The sequence below is a fragment of the Cinclus cinclus genome, chromosome 13 (assembly GCF_963662255.1).
Source record: "Cinclus cinclus chromosome 13, bCinCin1.1, whole genome shotgun sequence".
Classification (NCBI taxonomy): Eukaryota; Metazoa; Chordata; class Aves; order Passeriformes; family Cinclidae; genus Cinclus; species Cinclus cinclus.
The window spans coordinates 3548841-3564696 of NC_085058.1; the positions used below are offsets into that span (position 1 = coordinate 3548841).

Here is a 15856-nt window from a genome sequence, read left to right on the forward strand (position 1 = left end):
ATAACAACAAACTGAAAAGTACCTTTGCCAAGCAACATTCCAAGAGGTGGGAATCAAAGACGGGATACAACTGTAAAACACTCTGCTCTGAGGGGGAGGGAGAGGCAAAATTCAAGCCATTAATTTACACACACTGAAGAAAAGCTGGAGCTGTGGAGATGAAGACAAGGCAGGACCATTATCAGTCAGGCACAATTTAGCCTTGACCAGAGCAGCAAATAAACATGTCAGGAATACACATGCAAGCACGACAGGCAAGAGCAGCTAAACCCAAATCCAAAACAGTTGCTAGATAACAAGAACCTGTTCCTGCTTGCTTTCTTCCAAAGTCTGTCCAAAGCCTATGCATGTTCAAACTGGAAATCCCTCTTTGCAACGGGCAAATTAACTTCCACAACTTCTAAGTCTAACCAGGCATCAGTAATATTAAAACAAGGAGTCACGAGTCACCCTTAGCTGGGAAAGGGGGAACATTTAGAGCTTAGACAAAAGATTCTCCTGCCACACACTGTGCATTCACCCACCCTCAATTAATCCAGGAGCAAACATTGTTTCCAGCTCTGTGGCACAAGATGGTTGCATGCTAAGGTGGCTGCTTACCTCTCCATCAGCTTCTCCTTATCCCAGTTGAAATGGCTAAGCAGTATCCGAGTGATAGTCGCTGGATTCTGGAGAAAGAAGAGAAAAACAATCAATAATTGAGTAACCAAGTGAGAGCCGGAGTGAGAACACCAAGCAGAGCTTTGAATAGGCAAAGGGAAAATCAGGCTGTCTGATACCATCATCTGTTCAGACAATACATGTTTACTGGCATGGACTGGGTAATAGCTGGACTTGGCAGATAAGACAAATTTAAAAGGAAAAAAAAAATAAAAATAGCCCAACTCTATAAATCCAAGCATCTGCATAAAATGAGAATTTGGTTGAAGATTTAACGACCAGATTAATTGCACCTATCACAGTGCCAGCATCTCCACATCTAGCTTGCCCACACAATGCAATTCCAGGATGTCTGCAAAATGCAGAAGGGCTCATTTCCACCTAACATACCCATTTTTGCCACAATCTCCACACTACTTGCAGAGCAAGAATAATCCAGCCCCAACCATCAAAACACTTGGGCTGGAAACTGTCCCAGAACACAACTGGCTGCCAGTGTAAGATGACAAAGTCCTTGGAAGACCCTAGAAGTTCCTGAAGGACCAAGAAAACCAGAAAAAACTCATGGACAGCTAAGGAAAGAAATACAGCCTAGAAAGGTCAGAAAGAAGGTGTAACCCAAGAGCTGATTTTCACTTGCGTACAAGTTTTTATTCCAACTAAATCTGAATTATCAGCCAAGAGTTTGATTATGTGAGAAATACAGCAGACCCTGTAACTTCTGTTACACCCCAGAACCACATTTTAGCTCCCCAAATCCACTCTTGAGCTCAGTTTTAGGACCATTTACATGCAAAGGAGACAAGAGCAGGGCCCTGAGAGCAGCTGTGTGTACTCTGCCATTTGACACCAAAATGGAAGTTTGCCTCGGGGCCAACGTTCAATGGCTCTGAAGCTGTTGAAAAGTAGGACATAAACCAGCAATGTGATTTCCTGAGCCCTGGAGCCATAGCCACAACCTGATGCAGCCAAAAGCCAGGGCTGTCACCCACAGCACCAACCCCACCCCATCCCTGCATGTCCTGCTCTCACCAGTCCATACCACTACAGCCATTTTATGCTGCAAATAATGGCTCAGAAACTGATCTTCTCTTTTCCTTTAGGTTTTTTTTTTTTATGTAATCAATTCTCCAGTCTACTTTATTGCCTGACCACACAAACAGCTGCATTAACACAAGAGAAAAGCAGGACAGCCTCTTTCACCACCAACACCAACAAAACCTTCACTGAAACAAAGCCCTCAGGTGACAGCATAATAAGCACAAAAAACCAGTCTTGTGGTTTATACTATAAAAAGTGACACCCCTCTCCTTCTACAGTGTGTTCTGACTCTTATTAATGCCAGTACAGATTGTTTAAGGCCGAACTAAGATTTTTTTTTTTTCCCAGCTTAAAAAGCCCATGCGAACGAACCAAAGCAGCTTTAGAAAGGTTTGGCTAGATCCCTGATGCAGTCCCTGTGCAACCCCAAAAAGAGCTGGGACAGCAGATCTATGCAGTATGGGGCAGGAGACAGCAGAAATGGGTACTGCTTAACACTGCAAGGTGACAGTGTGCTTCTGCTCCATACCTGAACCAGTCTCCCAAGTGACAGGGAACCAAGCTCTTCCCTGCAGCAACACAAGGTGCCTGGCTGACAAGCACATGCCACTAGCTCTCCAACAGCATCCCTCCCTCATCCCTCCCTGCAGAGGGGAGCAAGCAGCTCAACTCTTTCAAGTCAGTCCTGCCAGCAAGAAGCTCTATGGGAATTTAAGGGTCTCCTCCAGCAGCCTCTTTTTGGGTTTAGTTTCTGATCTTTCCAGGTTATTTTGTATTTGGGTTTCCACAACATCCTTTTCTGTAACTCTGTACTATGGAGCAGTACCTAAAGGAGTTCTTAAAAGCTCACTTAGAGACAATTCCTGAAGCAACTTAATAAAGGATTAAAATATACCTTAGTAAATAAACCAATCTTATGTCTAGGTTATCTTGGTTATTCTATCAGCCCCCATAATTCTCCAGTAACGGATTTCAGACAGCAAAACACACAACCCTTTAACATAAGGAGTCTTCACTCAGCCCAGAGATCTGCCAGATGTACACAGAAACACACTGTCTTCATTTCTCAAGAAAAGGCTTTAAGAGAGGCTTTAATTAAAATCAGCCCAAAGTCTTGTCTTACCTTCTACCACAGCAGTCCACTTGGCCACTTATTAAAGCTTCTGGGAATACCTATTAATTGCCTAATAGGCTAAGAGGCAGCTGAGGTAGTGGTCTCTGGCTGACTTTAGAAAGACAGAAGGTTTCCCCTGCACCGAAGGAAAAGTTACAGTACATGGATAAGAAACTTGATCAGCCTGTAGTGATTATTGAGTAGAACAAGGCAGATCCAGCAAATACCACTCCTCAAAGGATGTGGTTGGAAAGGACAAGAGGGTTTCATCTGTGGCTTCTCCCTTTTCCCAACACACAGTCACTGCAGCTTTCCAAAAGTTTCCCTAGGTCAGAGCCCCCAGGTGCCTCAGCACTGCAAGGTCAGGGTACAAAACTGGACACTATTTAGGATTATACTGTTGACTCTGTGTACTATCACCTTCTCCTGGCCTGCTGGGCTCCAACTTCCTCCAGCACTGTTGGTTGAACATTTAAAAAAGAAACGCCAGCAGCATGACAAGCTCCCACCAGAAATAGCTGGGCTGCCTGTTTCCACTGCCTGCCTCATCCCAGATGTAGCATTCAAACTTCCCCTGGCTGTTTCTCAGATACAGAAGGAAAGAATTAACACAGCCCTGCCCTTGCTCATCCCTGGACAGGGATACATACAGTCCGGGCTGGAGGTGCACAGGGAGCACAGAACACTGGGAGGAAGGCAGCTAAAGGGCAAATCAGAGTTAAATACAAACACCAAAAGTTCTGGTGTGAAGGACTGTTCCAGTCAAAGACCAGGCACAGCATCATGGAACAGCTCACATGCAAACACTTCCCTCACAGTTACACCAGAGCATCCACCCCAGTGAGAAACGTGTTCTGTACCTCAGGCACACAAGGTTAAAACACCACCAAAATAACGTAGTATTTCAACACAGTTCTACTCCAGCCTTCCACCAACCTTCAGCCATCACTCTGAGCACTCATGCTGTACAAATTAATAGAATGTCCAAACACTGGGTTACACAGCACTGGGAAGTCACGGGCTCTGTTGCGCCTCCCCATTTGGCACACGGGATTATTTCCTATGACTGATACCATGCAGATTAGTTATGAACAGGCTCCACTGCTGCTCAGACGGGATTACACCCGAGGCTGCAAGAGCACGCTCCTACTAAGATTATTTTCTGTTTATAAAGATGAATTTTCCAACAGAAAGCAGCCAGGGACAGAGAGCGAGCAAGGGAACAGCCAAAACGTTCTCCCTCAAACGTGGTTTAATGAAAGCTGAAACAGCAGATCTCACTTACAGCAGCCTCCTATTAAATTTTACATGTTGGAGCCGAGGCAGATTGCCTGGAGCTGAGGGCAGCAAGCCTGTTGATATACAGCAAGGTACAAACCCGAGGAAAGCAGCCATTTTGTTAAAATTCCTGGGGCGCTTCAAAAGATTCCCTAACAAAACATTCCAAATAAAGCTCTGCCCAGAAAGAAACACTCTCAGTCCTTCAGCAGGGATTTTTTTTTTTTTTTTTTTTTTTTTTTTTGAGCTAACAAAGCAACCAAGTCCCACATATGCTTCAAACAAATTCCCCTCCACCACAGCTTTTCACTGGTGGTATTTACATTTACTGTCGTTATTTCTGTTGCCATGCTCCAGCACACCAATGCAAGCAGGAGATACAGCAATAGGAAGCCCTACAAAGGTCTGGACTTCACCAAAGAAGCATTATTAATTCAAATAAAACTCCTCCATTTAATACAATTTAATTCAACTGGAAGCTTCATCAATGATAACACTTAGAATTCGTTTTGCTGTCAAAATAAAAAAGTATGAATCGGAAGAAAGAATCGGGATGCACTTAAATGCATAAATGAATTATAAATTAAATATTATTAGAACATTAGCTTGAGTCAGAATTTCCAAGCAGCACAATTTGCTGAATGACAGTTGGGAGCACTTCATCCATTCATGTTTCCATCCATCAAGACGAGCTGCATGGTTAATTCTTGATGTTATTACAAAGAAAAGCACATTTTACAGTTCAGCTTCTCCTCACATGCTGGGAGTCAGCTCCTGGTTCAGTTTCAGCATTTACCACAAATAAAAACCATTTAAGAAAATCTTAAGCTCAGTTCTCCAGCAAAATCCTTTCTCACCTCCTGGAGACATTATATCGATAAATGCTTTGTTTTGTTTTTTTCCTTATCATGGCTGGTTTTGTTTTCCACCCATGGCAGCTTCTGCATTCCAACAGTTTACATCCCAACTGCAGCAACTCCATCCCAGTAACAGAGGCTTTTACAGCAACAAGGAATTGATGCCACTTGCAGCTGGGTTTTCTACACAATTGTTTTGCACTTGTGAATCCAAGCAGATGCTCCAGAAACCCTGGCTTTGCCCAGGCCTCAGAACTCTGTACAGGGTTCAAACCTCAGCAATGTCCACCGCTGTATTCCACGGGGACACAAGACTGGGTTTACATTTCCCAGCAGAAGGAAACCAATGGTTTCACATCAGCTGACAAGAGGGAGGGTTTGGCTTGGTGGAAGAGCAAAGAGCCATCACAAGCTAACGCTGGTCTGAAGCCAAGCAGCACAAACATCTGCTCCAGTGAAGTGGCACCTGGGGACAGCCGTCACAGCACCACTGTAAATATTCAAGCAGCCAAACCCCAATGTTTGCAATAGTAGAACACCAAGTGTAAATTCCCGCCGCCCATCATCTCTGAGGTTTGTCACGTGCACACTGCACCACGGGAGAAGTGCTGACAAATAACCCAGAGACCACGTTTAATGGCAGTGAGGAGAGGAGGAGCAACCCCACCGTGAGACTGTGACTAACACCACACACCAGGCACCAAAGAGCCACTTCATCATGTAATAACCAAAAGGCATCAGCCCAAAATTCTGCAATGCTGATGCCTGCTCCACTTGGACCCTCTGCTCTTCACCTGCACCTCTCCCAGCCCCAAACTGATAAGCTCAGATATAAAGATACAGCTAGAATGTGTCTTAAATCAGCTTCTAACCTGCTAAAAAACATCACAGTACAACTGTCAACAAAAGGTTTGCACTATTCTGCAAGTGTACCTTGTGGCCTTCATTCGTAGACATCCATCCACATCCATTCTTCCAGGAGAGAATTACACAAAACCTTAAAGGCACAAAACCTCATTTCTAGCAGCTTAATAAAAATCCCAGGAAGCCAGCACAGAAGATGAGATCCAAGCATTGAGTACTTCCAGGACATGATGTCAAACTTGCTAGTTTTTAACCACCACCAACAGAGCACTCTGAGAAGCTGCTGGAAAACTTCAGTGTAATCTAATATTCTCTGGTTCGATTACAGCCAGAACATGAGAGGGCTGCTGCAAGAAGAGGACAGCAGCTAAAGGGCTCAATCTGCCCACCCATCCATGCTCTCTCCCTCTGCCACCCCTGGGGTTTGGGAGAGAACCACACCACGGGACGTTCCTGCCATTGGCCATCTCAGGGTTTACAGGGACAGCACACAGGCAGGCTGGTGGATCTCAGATACTTCTCATCTTCCCCTTAGAGATAATACCATCAGTACTACTCATTCTCTGTACCCCACCGAGGGGATGGTCTCTGCATCTTACATACTACTGAAGCTGCATCAGAAGACTTGAGTTAGAACTCTAAACCACCTGAAAATGTACCAGTTTCCTGCCATTTCAACACAGCTCTACAAGAAGCCAGGCTACTCCCTTTGACTGTTGTCATATGCTGTCCTCCATATGGCATTTGCCACCTCACTATAAGTTCCCATTAACACCTACAGAGCCTTCAATTTTGACACACATCATCTCTTCAGCTCCCTACATTTTCATTCATCTCATTAACTTCCCCTCACACAACATCTCCTAATTCTGAAAATTAAGTTTTACGGAGTTACTGAATTAGTACCATTATGTGATGGCACCAAATGGTAGCTTGATCTGATGAGCTCAGTTTGTAGTAACTTACCTGTACTTTACTGACTGTTTCCAGCTCTGATGAACATAAAGTTCTTCTAGCAGGGGAAGATAATAAAAAGCAACTTCAGTGAAAACTCTATTACTTCAGTTAATTGGTTCAAGAGACAGAAATGAAACAGTCAGCTGCTTTACATTTTCTCAAAGCCTTTTGGAAAGCTTTCAGGTTAATGATTAGGAGCTGCAATGAAGAGCCATTGTCTAAAAGAGCTTTTAAAATCAGAAAAAAATACTAAAGCAACAATTCCAGGATGAATTAACAAATTTGGAAATGCAAAAACTGAATTCACACTGCAATACTTTTAAATAAAAGAAGATGGCATGGATTCTCCCTGCTCTCAGACAGCTGCAGAAGCTCTACCACCAACTCGACACAAATTAAAAACGACCAGGGAAGGCCTCTTCCAGCACTTCAGCTATGCTCACTTCGATAGCAGGGTTTGATGACGGGACACAGAGAGATGTTAACCTTTATTTTACACATTCAACCTGAGAAACACTTGGATTTCTACTTCCTTCTGCTATAATTCTGGAGTATAAAGTCCATCCTTTAAAGAGGAAAGACCCAGAGGTCCTGGGCTGACGTTTTACACCCCACAACAGCAGTATCACCCAAAGAATTTCTCTCTTCCTGGCATGTCCCAGCACCAGAAATCCCAACACATGAACGAAAGCTCAGCAAAGCTGGGCAGACAACATGAGCTCCAGCTCTGGTTTCTGGAGTCTCCGCGGAGCACAGAAGCGGGAGCACATGGGTGCCAGAGTACACTGCGCAACAGCTTTATTCAATTCTATGCCTCCCACTCAAGGATTTGCAAAGACTTGCTTTAAAAGAGTAGGAGAAGGTGATGGCATAATTTCCATATAATTCTTCCAGTTTACTATTTCAGCAGCTCCGTAATCTCTCTCCATCCGCTGTGGAGGAAGCAAACAGCTGCCAGCACTGCAGCCAGGCTGGGCACGAGGCGAGAGCAAAAACCCCGCAAGTTTTGGCTACCGTGGATGTAAAGGGTCTGTGTGTTCATCCAGGTAAACTCCGAGTGCCTGGCAATCACCAATTTTCCCCTTAAGTCAAACTTTCAGTCAACATCCCGTGCCACAGAGCTGCTCTGACAGGATGAGAGTCCATGAAATAGAAATGGATATTCAGGAAATCAATAATGGACCTCTGTCCCCATCACAAATGATGCACGGTCACCTTCCCTTCTTGTCAATAGGGCACCACTCCCACAGTCAGTGTCCACAAAGCATATCTGAGCCCACTTCCCTCTTGACACCACTGCTCTTCCAGACCTCCAGGTTCCATTTTTCCTCTTCTACCCAACATCACCCCATCTCACTGAAATTCTCACCCCACCACACTTAGTTCAGACCTACCACATAGTTACTGCACTGATCTTATATATGGATCACAAATGTGTCCAGCACTATCAGACAAAAAATCTTGGGTTTTCTCCAGATCACAAGCATCCCTAAGGCAGAAAGATCATTATACATTTTCAGTTCTACACAGTCTCTGGAAGTCTACACAAACAGGGACAGTTTCAGTTCTTCTCTCAGACCCATAGAACAACTCACTAATGCCTGGCTTGAATAAAATACACTATGTTGCTTCAAGAGGAAAGCAAAAGCACATTTTGCCACAGAAAGAAACTATACTGAATGAAGGCAGTGACTGACAAAAAGTACCAAAACTCCATGGCTTGGCCCAAGAGCATATCAAAAATCTTTCCCCCTGCACAAGATTCCAGAGAGGCCACGGAAGACTCTAGATACCCAGAATGGCTTAGCTCTATTTTTGCCTATGAGATGAAGTGACAGCAACTTGGATTACAGTTTTAATCTGAAATAGGGCAGTTACTGGGCAAGATCAGACCAGCTCAGAAAAATATTTATTCAGCAGCAACACAAGCTCACACAAGCACTGGCTCCCAGCCTTGCCACCAGAGTCAGTGATGGGAGCACAAATGACCAGACACAGGAAATGACTGGGTAAAGGGGGTCGCTGGTTTATTTTAAGACAGATGGGATCACCATGTCACTAGACAGCTGCACTGGCACAACCTGGACAACAGGGACATGCTTCCAAGAAATCCAGTAGTCACAGTCTGCCAAGAGCCATGTGTCAGGCATATTAAAGCCAGTCTTCCCATACCAACAGACCGTCACATCCTCTTGTCCCAAAGAGTGTATGAAGCATACTGGGCTATACTTTGATGCCAGGTACAGCCAAAGGTCCCACTTTTTTCCTCCATTATCCCACCAGCTATGAAGAGCAGGCTCTCACCTCTTCACCCCAGAGTCTGGGAGCTGTATTCACCTGGCCTACTAAATAGCAGATCTCGATACTAAACTGTGGGAACACTGCCAATATCTACTACCAAGTGTCCCAAGCCTGACAGAAATACACTTTTTCTTTTAAGATCTTTTATTAGTCAATGTTGGAAAGACTGGATGTGGCATATGTCAGGCCAGCTACCCATCAAGCTGATAAAAGGAAACAACCCAAAGCACATTTCTCATGTGCTGTATTCAGTGACTCAACTCCTGAATGAACAGCGCATTTCTGGGAAAAGTACAGGTCTGCTGATGTGAGCTCCAGAAACTGTCCTGTTTGCAGGCAGAAATGGATGTTAAAGAAATAAAGCTGAAAGATGAACTGTACATCTGCTTTCTTCCTTTAAATCATTTTGTACAAGTCTTCTGGAGTCTCGAAAAAACATTCCCTGCTCTTTTGCCTCAATCCATTCTGTATTGATACATTGACTCAGCTCTTCCACCACAATGTGCACTACCAAGGCCTGGCCCAGAGCCAGAGGCACCCAAAGGGCTGTACCCACATCCCAGCATTTAAAAATCTGTAGGAGACTGGCACTGTTCCTCCACACCAGGGAGGAAAACTGCTGGCTCTGCTGGCTCCTTCTTCCAGCAGCTCCTGCAGCATAAGAACAGGCACCTCAGCACTGGCCAGTGAATGATTTCCCAGTTAACAGTACCTGGCACTTCATGGATTTTGCACACCTTTAGCACAACAGAACTTTGCTTTTGCTGCTTTAAGCACATTCAGAGGCACCACCCAGTCCAGGGCAGTATTAGGAGGCAGGTATGAGCAGAGCAGTGGAGAAAGTATCAGAAGCAACTTGAAGAAATGATACCATGGCATACTTGAAACATTTAGAAGAAATCAGACAAACTCTATGAGGACGAAGGGGTTTTTTTAATACTCAGCATCACAGTTATACTAGGAAGGATAAATTCCCACTAACTTGTGGATTTTTTTCCACAGCAGGACTGTCTGTAGGTACAAAGGCGTGTGTCATTTTCTGGGTTAACTTTTTAAGTTCTCAGCAAAGGGCTCTCAAGTTGTCCTTCCAGATGATGATTTAAGGGTGTCCCCTCTTTAGACAGTGTGCAAGCAGAGGATCAGCCTCCAAGGGTGTTCAGCATCAATGTGGCTCTCAAACACTGCTGGTAATGTCTCAGGTTTTGGCTGATCTGCCTCCTACCTGCTTTTGTTACTGGGCACTGCTGGAGAACACCTACCACAGGGTGCTTGGGCACAAAGACACCTGAGTTGTTTAATAGAGAAGATGTAATCCAGCCAAACTCTGTATCACCTCAAGACAGCCACTGTTGATTCCTAAAAATCACAGGATAACCTGACTGTGAACAGAGCTTTATCCCCAGAGATTAGAGTCCTCAGACTCACACATATTTGGGGGAAATAACTCACTATGCAAAAATCTCACAGTAACATGCCTGTGCAGCCTGTTCTGACTCCTGACTTCCAGTTCAGAACACTGTAATTAACATTTTCCAAAAAATATACAGACAGGAAAAAGAAAATGGTTCGGGATGATAACTTCTTCCATAAGCACAGTGAGATGGCACCCACAAAACCCTGCAAGTTAAAGATCTACCATGGTGAGTAAACAAAAGCCATTCTGATGAATAACTTCTCTCATTGCAATGGCCAGGTTACTTCAAAAATATCTGGATACATAGTCAGTGGCAGCACGCAAGTGTTAACCCCTTCAGCGACAGAGTGACTGATAGAAAAATGGACTTAGCACAAGAAGTTTTAGCCAGGAGCAATTTACATGAGCATTTCTGGAGAACAAAAAAAATAAAAATAAAAATCCTTACTTCATCTTCTCTTTCTCCTCCAGGACTTAGTGAGGTGAGCACTTGGTCCTTTTCTTCAGTTCTCTGTCCCTCATTGAGTCTGATTTTGTCCCTTCTTCAAAGGAACACCCATTTTCACTATCCTCCAGGGTAAAGAGGAAGTTTTCCCATCACAGTAAAGCATCACCACACTTCACAGTATTTTAGGAAAGAAAAAAACCACATTCCTTAGGGTGATTTCATCTTCCCATCACAGACAAAATATGTTTTAAACACCCACTGTCACCCTGACAAACAGGTAAGAAATCCATTGCAGTGATGCTTATGCCTTAGTCTACAATTCTCAATCTAGTAAAAAAAAAAAATAGCCATCTTAAGAAACTCTTTAGGCCCAGGAAACCACTGCCAATGCAGCAGTGGCTTGGGGATGAAATCTTTGGCAGCATCTTGACACTGGCAGCAGCCCCAGCGCAGATGTGGTTGTGGCTTGTACCACTTCCCTGCAAAAAGCAGCTTACCTGCAAAAGCACTTTGTTCTGCTGGCACAACCTGCATCTGCACCTGGAAAACCTGCCAGCATCCTTTTCCCAACAAGCCTCTTCTAGCTCAGATCATTTTTTAATGATGACTTTGCAGTTTATTTACCACACTCTGCTCATTTATTCTTACTTAGTTTTACAGCCAACAAAATACAGCCCTGGCAACACATAATTTTATAAGCCAGGATTTCCACTACAAGAAGTAATACTGCCTGCTTATACCCCAAAATATTTTCCTCCAAGGGCTCTGCAGAAGCCACCTTTGAAGAAAGAATATTCTGGAGGCATGAGGAGTTTAGCAATCACTTGTTAGCTCTTGTTCCCAACAAGATATACCTCAAAGTCTAACTGCAATCTCTAATTGCTGCTGGTATTTTTTAACCAGTTACCTGAGCTCCCTTTAGTTAAGAGAAAATAGTCTGGTGGGATCTGATACAGAAATAGCAGTGGGGGAGAATGGGAAACCTCCAGTGTTTTCACCATTTTCTCATTTAAGGGCCTTGAAGACTTGCTTCTACACAGACTTGCACTCATTTAATCAGAAGTGTTTCTAGAGCTGTTGAGTCAAACCAGCAAGTAGGTGCAGATTCCCTATCTCTACTTCCTTTTGGTAGAGAATGGGAAACTAAGCTGGACACGCAATTTTGTATTTGATGGACTGCACACTAGCTAACAAGGGTATCCCTTGTTCCTCTCCCATTAAAATACTCCCATCATCAAGACACTGGGCTTCTGCAAGAGGAAAAACCAACCTCATCAGCCTTGTCTTGTAACTGCTGTGCAGGGCAGAAAGAGGAATAATTACACTAATGACTGGTGAATAATTGAGTGCACTGAACAGGCTGGCACCCAGCCTCCTCAAAATCCCAGTGCTGCCTGCAGAAACACCCTGGCAAAGGACAGCAGGGAATTACACCACGGCACACGAGACTGACACAGATCCCAAACACCCTCCCTCCAGAGAGTATCAGTATCCATCAACCCTAAAGAGAACTCCCAAGTCTTTGTACTGTTCCCCTCCTAGAAGTTATCATCCCAGACAGGAATGGTTCTGTGCACATTTTCAACCATCAATTTCAGCTCTATTAGCAATACAAATAAGGACATTTCAATCATGTCATATTACCAAGTAAAATAAAGAGACTGGTTATTACAGAACAACCTAATGCACATCTAAAATGTGTAGAAATCAAAGAGTATCACCTCAATTTGCTCAGATGGCCTTTCAGTCATTGCAGAAGTATTACAAACTGCCAAAACAAAGACATCTACCACATTACCTCATCAGATCTTGCTAGTGTACAAAAATTGTTAATTTTTAATTGAATTGTTATTTTATATTATAGTTATTTTCCTCTGTGCACACTAGGTGAGATTTTACTCCAAGGACTTTCCACTGCTGTACCCAGAAGAAAAATTATGCTGCTAACTGAGACCTGGAGTGTTGGTCCTCCTCCCTTTTTATTAAAAAAACTGCAGTTCAGCCTAGTTTTAATACACATTATTTAATAAAGCTCTGTCACCTCCAAGCTCCTGCTCTGGAATCTAACCTCAAGACATGGTTCTCCCACATTCTTCTTTCTACACCATTCCTTTCACTCCCTATTTGTCAGATCCTAGATGACTAGGATAAAGATAATTAGGAGTTAACTTCATCTTAAGTTTTCTTTCCACACAGGAAAGCTCCTTGCAAGGGAGACTGTTTATTCATGTGAGTCCTCCTGGTTTCCTCTAATCCCTCTCCACATTTCTATCTGCCAGACAAAGGAATGCTAATTGCATTTGTGTTTTGTTGCACAAGGACACACCGAGCCGACAGTTACCAGCTGCAGAGGGCATCAAAATGTTTTAAAACTCTTCAGAGCTCTTTCCAAAGTTCAATATGCACTTCTAACCAGATGTGCACACAAAACAGGCCACAGAAGTGTTGAGGTGTGGATGCACATCCACTTGTTTTGCTGACAGAGCTGAACAATTCAAACACCATCACTTCTGGCACCTGGAACAAAGCAGCATGGGGTCAAAGGGCTGAGCAAGAAGAGCAGAGAGAAGACACTTTTAACTGGAGAGTTGCCTGATCTCCTGCATTCCACAGCACAGCAAACAGCTGTATCCAGACAGTCACGGAAAGGGAACTGTCCAGTACCAATATCCACGTAACCACAGCTCTGATGTGGGTGCACGTGTCTGTACATCCCAAAAAGCACCACTGGGCACGAGTGTCAGCCACTTAAACACTAGAACAGTTCGAGTGTGCTGGTGTTTCAAGGCAACCAAGCCCATTCCAAGAGTCCCCACTCAGAAAACCAAAGGCAAACCCCAAAGAAGCAACCTGGAGTGAAGCACTGCGCTGTCACTACCACAGCAGGTCCACACACGCATCAAAGCAAGCACAGGACGGTAAAAGCAGCCATGTCCTGCTGTGATTTTTACACAAGGGTGTTGTTCAAATTCCAGCTCCTTCCTCTGTGGCTCTGGCAGTGTTTTGCTAAAGAAAAGAGCGAAAAAACAGCCTTTGCAGGGCAGCACCCAACACGCTCCTTCAGAGGTTGACCCAGTCATGAACACCAGGCAAGAAGCAGGAACCTTCAGAACCACTTCAAGTTTTCATTTCTTTACCTTGGAAGAAAGTCTCTTCAGACAGCCCACTTAATAAGAACTGCAAATATTAGTTTAAAAAGAAGATCTTTGAACTAACACTCAAATAAGTCAGTTATTTTGGCATTTGACTACTTTCAGGTGCAATGACACAGATTCTTCTGGCTCAACTAAGTTTTCTTACTGTGTGTTCTCCACTTTGAGAGGACTTTAACTGTGCCCAAGTAGAACTCTTTGGATCAGGAACTCCTACTCTATCCTGATTATCTGCTGGGAAACAGAATTTAGCTCATCCCTCATCTGGTGAAATTACTGCAACAATCACAAGACAATTTTTCTGAAGGGCTGCAAAGGCAATAAGCAAATATCCAAGCTTTTCATTTCAAACATTGGTATTATCTCACTCCAATTCCCAAATTCCTCAAATCACAAAGCAATGAAAGCTTCATCTGTTGTGAACTGAAACGCACATGAAATGGCCTATTTGTGGTGTCACAGTCCATGGTCCCTCCAGACCAGGAAGCCTTTCACACCTCCACGTTTGAGACACATGTACTCTCCCACAAGACCTAATTTTGAAGCAGATGGCCAAGACACGATCCTTGCACTGCTTGTCCCTGGAAACAAGAAGTGCCACATGGCACTCTAGCATATAAGTTTTTAACCAAGGAAGATACAAAACCAGGAATGTTTTAGAAAGGCTTGGAAGAAGGACCTTAATGTGCCAGCATCACTAAGTGGGCACCAGCAGAAACCACCAGAAGACTAAGAAGCCAAATTTTAGGTAGGTTTTGTGCTCAATTACTACAAGTTCCAGCCAAGAGCCACCTGCTCACAGGGCTCTCAGCTACTGCCCTGTCCCCAGCACCTGTATGTGGCTCCTCTCCCAAATATATCCACAGATGACCACAACCTTTTGCCATCACACAGACTTGCTGCAGGCTGGCAGCAAGAACAGGCACCGTAACACGGCCGTGGAGAAGCTGTGCTCTCCTCTCCCATTGTCTGGGCTCCATGCTTCACCAGAGGGAGGACACGTGTCCCTTCAAAACAATTCTTTGTTTCTCCTTTTTTACTAGGCAGTGGCAATGCCTACCAGCTTTGTGCTCCACCAGCTCCCAGAAGTTGCCCAAAACTTAAGACTGCTGGCAATGCCAAAATTTTGGCAATGCCAAACCACCCAAGACACTTTTCACTAGGGTTTACTCACTTCTTCCAAGTGACTTTGATGCTGTCAAAAGCTATCTACATCAGGTTTTGGATCTGAAATGATTCCCAACATCTGAAAAAAACTTCTGTCTCTAAAAACAAGGAAAAGACTCAATGCAGACTATTCTGTTTGAGTGTTGTGTGAGTGGTTCAAACCCTCACCACAGTGAGCTGCTCTGACTAGCAGAGATAATGACCTGGCATTGCTGCACCACCTAAACAAGGGACTGATTGCTCCTGAAAGAGCCTCTGCACTTACATGGGCATTCCAAATTCAGGAAAGGAACAGACTTGTGAAATATAAACTCAGTTACACCTGAAACAACTACTGAGGGAAGCCTTGGATGGCAGTTTTCAAAGCATTTATTTAAACAGTGTTTCCATCACAGCTCAAGATCAAAAGCTGAGAGAAAGGCAAGGAATTCTACACAGGCCAAGCTCAGGGCTTCCAACACCTCCAACACCAAACACCCGGGATAGTGAAAATATTTAAATATTATCAACATTTCCATTATCAAATTACTAATGATTTTTCTCCGGCTGACTGCCTCGACCCTTCAGAGATTCCTGCACCAACATCCCACACAAAGCCAGCAG

At 44.0% G+C, this 15856-nt stretch overlaps 1 protein-coding gene across 2 annotated transcripts in view; it reads right to left on the reverse strand.

Annotated features, from left to right (window-relative positions):
* Positions 1 to 15856, reverse strand: part of ARIH1 (ariadne RBR E3 ubiquitin protein ligase 1) — a 49259-nt gene that overhangs the window by 26755 nt on the left and 6648 nt on the right. For both annotated transcript variants that reach the window (XM_062501676.1, XM_062501675.1), the window contains exon 2: positions 601 to 668. In XM_062501676.1, the coding sequence (XP_062357660.1) occupies positions 601 to 668 (68 nt within the window). The remainder of the gene's footprint in view (positions 1 to 600; positions 669 to 15856) is intronic.